Source organism: Trachymyrmex cornetzi, unplaced genomic scaffold, assembly GCF_001594075.2.
Source record: "Trachymyrmex cornetzi isolate Tcor2-1 unplaced genomic scaffold, Tcor1.1 scaffold812, whole genome shotgun sequence".
Taxonomy (NCBI): Eukaryota; Metazoa; Arthropoda; class Insecta; order Hymenoptera; family Formicidae; genus Trachymyrmex; species Trachymyrmex cornetzi.
This window is the reverse complement of record NW_017300150.1, coordinates 236,182-243,791: the sequence shown is the minus strand read 5'-3', so window position 1 is coordinate 243,791 and position 7,610 is coordinate 236,182. Positions and strand designations below refer to the sequence as shown.

At 44.2% G+C, this 7,610-nt stretch overlaps 1 protein-coding gene across 1 annotated transcript; it reads left to right on the top strand.

Moving 5' to 3' along the window:
• Positions 1 to 1,649: 1,649 nt before the first annotated feature.
• Positions 1,650 to 6,765, top strand: LOC108768623 (uncharacterized). Its single transcript, XM_018519125.1, has 3 exons — positions 1,650 to 2,726; positions 3,201 to 5,921; positions 6,007 to 6,765. The coding sequence occupies exons 1-3, from the start codon at positions 1,650 to 1,652 to the stop codon at positions 6,763 to 6,765; spliced, it is 4,557 nt and encodes a 1,518-aa protein (XP_018374627.1).
• The last annotated feature ends 845 nt before the right edge of the window (positions 6,766 to 7,610 follow it).

The following is a 7,610-nucleotide window of genomic DNA, read 5'->3' as shown; positions in this document are numbered from 1 at the left end:
TTAATGTTTTCACTTGAAGAAAACTGCCGCTGAATCATACCGATTACTTCGAGAAGCTTATGGTGACCGTGCTCCATCGCAAGATACGTGTGAATGATGGTTTCGGCGTTTCAAAAGTAATGATTTCGATGTTGTAGACAAGGAATACGGAAAACCGCCAAAAAGGTTCGAAGATGTAGAATTGCAAGCATTGTTGGACGAAAACGATTCACAAACACAAAAACAACTCGCAGAGCAATTGAGCGTATAATTCCGGTATATAGGCCGCACCTATTAAAAACTGAATTTATTAAGTATTATTTACTATATTTAAAATAAACGAACTATATCAGTAAAAACTTTGTACTGTCTACTACTACGAAAAAAATATTAGAAATCCGAAATATTTATTTTTGATATTGAAAAATAAGCTTTTTGAAACTTTTGCATTTTTGCCGTATATCCCATCTTAACAAAATTACCTTTTTAAAAAAAGATAAAAAAAAAGGCGCCAAGTGTGAATATACCTACGAAAAAAACTGTACTTTACATAAACTAAAAAAAAAAACTGTTACATAAATAATATAATACAAGTGGTAATATTGTTAATTTTTTATTATAAATTACTCCTCAGTAGTACGGAGGCATGTATTAAAAAAAAAATGAAATCCAATCTTTAAATTACGCCAATTGTAAAAAGAATATATAATTTCTTGCAACATATTACATATACTATTGTATTTTGTAAATTGCGTGTCGCGTAGACAAGCGCTATAAGTTGTGCACAACGTAAAATAAGACAAAGGGCGGACGACTCACACACATATTAACACACATATTAACACACATACACACATATGGACATATGTACGCATATGTATATACATATACGGTTTACGAGCACGACAAAGATCAAGGAGCAGAAGGACGCGGCTTACATCACAGAGCTTTCGGCTCGGTCCCGAGTCCGCGAGTATTACCGCGTGTTCTTTCATCGCTTATCGGTATCTCGCCATCGCTATCTTTTTCTCCACGGCGGTCTGTGATCTATGGGACCAATAAGATTCGGTCTTTCCTGGGACCAATAATATTCGGCCTTTTCTGGGATCGCAACGAATACGCTCGATCTCCAGGGACGGCATTCGTAGTCTGACCGTGGCACGAAGTCCTTCTGCTCTCCGTGCTCGACGTGAGTCTAACGCGAACCAAGACGACGGTCTCAGGTGTTTCGCGTGTCCGCATCGGTTCCATCGACTCAAGGTGTTAGCACCTCTAAGCGTTGTCGAGGACCGATAAATACCACACGTAATAAGGCATGGTTCGCCGTGTCAAGAATCGACCAGTCGCGTGCGAAGCGACGATACCACGCGGATCGTAGTTACACGCGATCAAACGAATGGATTAGTGCTACGCGGTACACAGTTATGTGCGAGTGATCTTGAATGTATCGCGAAAGAATAAATACACATTCAAACGTTCATGCTGTACTCATTCCTACAAAACATTTGGTGCCTCCTGTGAGGTCACGGAGCCCCGCAGACGACAGCCAGTCACGAGACGCCGTACCAAATCTTGCGAGTCAGGAAGGTGCAGTTCTAACGACAGCGAGTCAGACGGTGTGATCGTACGAACGTAAGTCAACGATTTCATTCGTTACACAACACAGTGATATGGCTGACAGAATTAAACTCATTGTTCAAAAACGGACGTCATTGAAATCACAAATCACGAATTTGGCTAATCTCCTCGACAAAGGCGACACGGAAGGCAGTGCTTTGAGACTGCGCATTAAACGGTTGTCGGATCAGTTTCACGCGTTCGAGGATTTCAATGATGAACTTGCGGTATTAGACTCAAGCGACGCACACCAGACCGAATATGCAAACATCCAAGATCGTTTCTACATACTCGCGAGTCGCGTTGAGGACAAGTTGAACGCGGCGGATACAGCGAAAAAGGCCGATAACGCGGCGAGTGATGAATCGACAGTCAAAAACGCGAACACCGTAATAACCACTAAAAGACGCGTTAAATTGCCCGAGGCTCCTTTACCGACATTTGACGGCAAGTTCGAAAATTGGTTGACGTTTAAAAACGCGTTCTTTGACATGATAGGCTCGCGTACCGATCTAACAGACGTCGACAAGTTGCATTATTTAAAATCCGCGTTGACAGGTGAAGCCAGCAACAAGATTAAAATATTCGCGATCGATAACGAAAATTATGCGAAGGCTTGTGAGCTATTAGAGCGCGCCTATGAGGTCAAGCGGATTTTAGTCACGCGTCACATTTCGAGCATTGTGAATTTGCCGGTGTTAGACAGGGAGACTACGGAGGGTCTAACAAAGCTCGCCGACGACGTTCAGCAGCATGTCGCGTCGTTAAATACATTAGGTGTCGCAATCGGTCAGGAAATGATCATATATCTCATTGAGGGTAAATTACCGAGATCCACATTAGACAAGTGGGAAATCACGCTAAATCGAGAGACTCTCCCTAAATTAGAAGAAATGTACGAATTTCTGTATAAAACAGCGGTGTGCGTATCGAGACGAGAACGAGCGAAATCGGTAGAATCAAATAAAGCTAAGGGAGAACCCCCGATCAAAAAGAGAAAAATCGACATTCCAAATCGCGTTTTTATAACAAAAACCTCGCATAACTGCGCGGTGTGTAAGGGCAAAAAACATCCGTTGTACATGTGTAACGGATTCAAGCAATTAAGCGTGGCGGATCGTATTGACACGGTGCGAAAGGCGAAATTGTGCTATAATTGCTTACGTTCCCATCGTGGGACACCGTGTAAATTTTCACTTTGCACGATATGTCAGAAGCGTCACAATACCCTCTTACACGACGAAAATCGAACGAACAATGCGAATCTTCCTAATCCCGCGACAGTCGAATCTAAATGACTATACGAATTACACGACCACCGCGCGACGAGTCTCGCGACCACACCACGCCCTTATTCACAACTTTTGACGAGCGCATTAATACGTATACACGGCCCTGAGCACGATAATCACAACAGCATTAAATGTCGAGCACTCTTGGATACGTGCTCTACGGCAAATTTTATATCAGAATCCGTCGCGAGACGGTTGAATACACAAATAATTAAAAAACCATCAACGATTAGCGCAATCAATGCCGTCAACACTATTTCAAGGGGCGTGGTGCGGATCACTATACAATCATTATGCAAAAATTTCCGCAAGGATTTAACATGCTTAACGATATCGATGATCGCTAATCTAGTACCAGCGGAAATCTTTCCACGAGACGCACTAAAATTACCGCGAAACGTTAAATTAGCGGACCCCGAATTTTATTTACCGCGGCCCGTCGGTTTGTTAATAGGCTCGGGCGCGACCTTGTCTTTACTGACCGACGGTCGGATCGATTTATCTGGCGAAGGATACGATTTACATCTTCAAAATACACGCTTAGGGTGGGTAATAGCCGGCGGAACACCCCCACAATTATCGTCAGAAGGCACATATTGCATGATGAATTTAGACAGTCAATTGATAAAATTTTGGTCAATAGACGAAATCACAGGAAACGAAATAAAATCGGAGGAAGATTCCGACTGTGAAGCACACTTCGCGAATACCGTTGCGCGCCTTCATGACGGGCGATACGTAGTTCGTTTATCTTTTCGCAAAACAAATAAGGTTCTCGGCGAATCTAGATCGATGGCATTCAGACGTCTGTTGTCTCTGGAGCGCAAACTGAGCATAAACACGGTTCTAAGAAACGAATACGAGCGGATCTTCGAAGAATACTTACGGCTAGAACACATGTCATTGATTCGCAATCCGGACGATCGCGGTTATTACATGCCTCACCACGCGGTAATGAAGGAAGCGAGCGATACCACTAAGGTCCGGATAGTGTTCGACGCGTCAATGAAATCCAATTCCGGTATGTCCTTAAATGACATATTAATGACAGGTCCTACAATACAAGCAAAATTATTCCTACACTTGATTCGCTTTCGTGTTTACGAGTATGTTATCTCTGCTGACATCGAGAAAATGTATCGCCAGGTGATATTACACGAGGACGATCGGCGATATCAGCGGATCTTGTGGCGCCAGGGCGGCGTAGTCAAAACATTTCAACTTAACGTTCTTACATTCGGTATTTCCTCCTCTCCATTTTTAGCAATCCGCGTGATTAAAAAATTGGCTGATGATGAACGAGAAACTTTTCCTAGAGCGGCAGAGATCCTCAAATCTCATCTGTACGTTGATGACCTATTGACCGGCGCTGAATCCATCGATGAGGCCCGTAGGATTCGAGTCGAAGTGACCGAGTTATTGGCACGCGGCGGTTTCGTTATTAGACAGTGGGCATCCAATGACGAACGAATCATAAACGATTTAGAGGCTAATGCACTACACGCGAGTTTCACTTTAAATACAGACCGGGCATTGAAAACATTAGGCATAATATGGAACACGCGAGACGACCAAATTTCCTACACTACTAACCCAATTAAAAGTTTCGAGCAGGTGACAAAGCAAAGAGTGTTATCGGAGATCGCGAAGATTTTTGATCCTATAGGCTTATTAGGCCCGGTTATACTATTCGCCAAGAGATTGATGCAAGACGTGTGGCGGTGCGGAATACACTGGGATGAGCCCGTTCCGCGAATTATTCTCAATGAATGGTCCGAGTTTACGCGTCAGTGGGAATTGATGGACCACATTTCCTTCGATCGTAAGCTGTTAATAGAAAATCACTCTAATATACAGATTCATGGCTTTTGTGATGCTAGCAGGGTCGGATATGGCGTTTGTATTTACGTACGCTCAAAGAATAATCGAGACGCCGTGTTATCGCGTTTATTGTGCGCCAAGTCGCGAGTTGCGCCGTTAAAGCCCGTGACCATTCCACGTCTTGAGCTCTGTGGAGCATTATTGTTAGCACGATTATACCATGAAGTAATCAATACGTTAAATTTCGTTCCTAACAGGGTAATCTTTTGGTGCGATTCGACTATAGCGTTGCACTGGCTCAAGACTGAAACACATAAACTTAAGACGTTCGTAGCTAATCGAGTCACGGAGATTCGAGACCTCACTGAGACAGTAGAGTGGAAACACATCCGAACAAAAGATAATCCCGCGGATGCGGTCTCAAGAGGCCAACTTCCTCTCGTTTTCTTACAAAATAAAACGTGGCGGGCAGGCCCTTCGTGGTTAATCGACAATGAGAATCAATGGCCTAACGATATCATACAAAGTTGCGAAGTTCCCGAACTAAAAAAGAACACCTGTTTAACAACGACGTCGGGTAATCTAGAAATCTTATATAGATTTTCATCTTACGCTAAATTGTGTAGAATTGTCGCGTACTGTCGCCGTTTTCGTCCCGCCAACAAATACAATGGTGCGTTATGTAACAAGGAGATCTCTGAAGCCGAGATACAAATTTTGAAAAAATTGCAATCATCTCAATTTCAAAGGGAAATTAAGGAGCTTGAAAATAAAGGTCGCGTCATCAAACATAGAATTGCCGGTTTGAATCCGTTTCTAGACCAAAATGGTATCATCAGAGTCGGAGGCCGTCTGCGGGGATCAAATCTATCTTTTGCTCAGAAGCATCCGATCCTCCTCCCAAACCGTAACCCGCTAACTGACATCATCATTCGCGAAACGCATGAATCAAATTATCACGCAGGTATTCAGCACACGTTAGCTACCATGCGTCAGAGGTTCTGGGTACTCGATGGTAGAAATCAAGTGCGCAAAGTCGTTCGCACATGCGTACGGTGTTTTAGATTCGATTCTAACAACATCCAGCCCAAAATGGGAAACCTCCCCGCAGTACGCGTAAGCGAGGCAATTCCATTTTCCAATACCGGCATCGATTTCTGCGGGCCATTTTATATTAAGGAACGAAAATTCCGTAACAGGACACGGATTAAGGTATACGTTTATATATTTGTGTGCATGGCTATTAAAGCCGTACATCTTGAGGTCGTTTCCGATCTGACAACCGACGGATTTTTAGCCGCGCTGCGACGTTTCGCCGCGAGACGAGGATTACCGGAGCACATATACTCTCGACAATGGCACGAACTTCGTCGGCGCCAGTAATCAATTAAAAGAAGTATACGCCTTGCTTAATTCCGAAAATCACAAAGATCGGATAAACAAATTCGCGAGCGACCGTCGTATAGTGTGGCATTTTATTCCGCCGGCAGCACCACATTTCGGTGGACTGTGGGAAAGCACTGTGAAATTATTTAAACATCATTTTCGACGCGTGATAGGAGATTCCTTATTCACATTCGAAGAATTAAATACGTTTGTCGCCGAAGTCGAGGGGATTTTAAATTCCAGGCCAATTACCACACTTTCGTCTGACCCCAATGATATGTCCGTTCTAACACCAGCTCACTGTTTGATTGGCAAGCCTCTAACGGCCCTCCCGGAGGGCGATATGACTTGTGTTCCAGCTAATCGTCTGTCTACCTGGCAACACATTGCAAAGGTTAGACAAGACTTCTGGGCACGATGGTATCTTGAATACCTTAACGAACTACAAGTACGCCACAAGTGGACCAAAGACGGCCCACAATTGAAGTTTGGAACCACAGTTCTGATCAAAGACAAGCGGATTCCCTGTACGCAGTGGATGTTAGGCCGAATCACAAAATTGTTTCCAGGCCAAGACGACATAATCAGAACCGTCTCCGTTATGACGGCATCTGGAGAGATAATGAGACCGGTCAAGAGTCTCTGTCCATTACCAATGGAACAAGCGTAATCTCTCCATCACTAGCATAAGGTCGATTCTATTTTATAAGTCAAGCGTACTTACAATAGATCATACACACCAATTAGATTGATCGATAACTCTCTCAACGAGGGGAGTATGTCGCGTAGACAAGCGCTATAAGTTGTGCACAACGTAAAATAAGACAAAGGGCGGACGACTCACACACATATTAACACACATATTAACACACATACACACATATGGACATATGTACGCATATGTATATACATATACGGTTTACGAGCACGACAAAGATCAAGGAGCAGAAGGACGCGGCTTACATCACAGAGCTTTCGGCTCGGTCCCGACTCCGCGAGTATTACCGCGTGTTTTTTCATCGCTTATCGGTATCTCGCCATCGCTATCTTTTTCTCCACGGCGGTCTGTGATCTATGGGACCAATAAGATTCGGTCTTTCCTGGGACCAATAATATTCGGCCTTTTCTGGGATCGCAACGAATACGCTCGATCTCCAGGGAAGGAACGGCATTCGTAGTCTGACCGTGGCACGAAGTCCTTCTGCTCTCCGTGCTCGACGTGAGTCTAACGCGAACCAAGACGACGGTCTCAGGCGTTTCGCGTGTCCGCATCGGTTCCATCGACTCAAGGTGTTAGCACCTCTAGGCGTTGTCGAGGACCGATAAATACCACACGTAATAAGGCATGGTTCGCCGTGTCAAGAATCGACCAGTCGCATGCGGAGCGACGATACCACGCGGATCGTAGTTACACGCGATCAAACGAACGGATTAGTACTACGCGGTACACAGTTATGTGCGAGCATTGACGCTGAATGTACACAGTTATGTGCGAGTGATTCTGAATCACTGAGA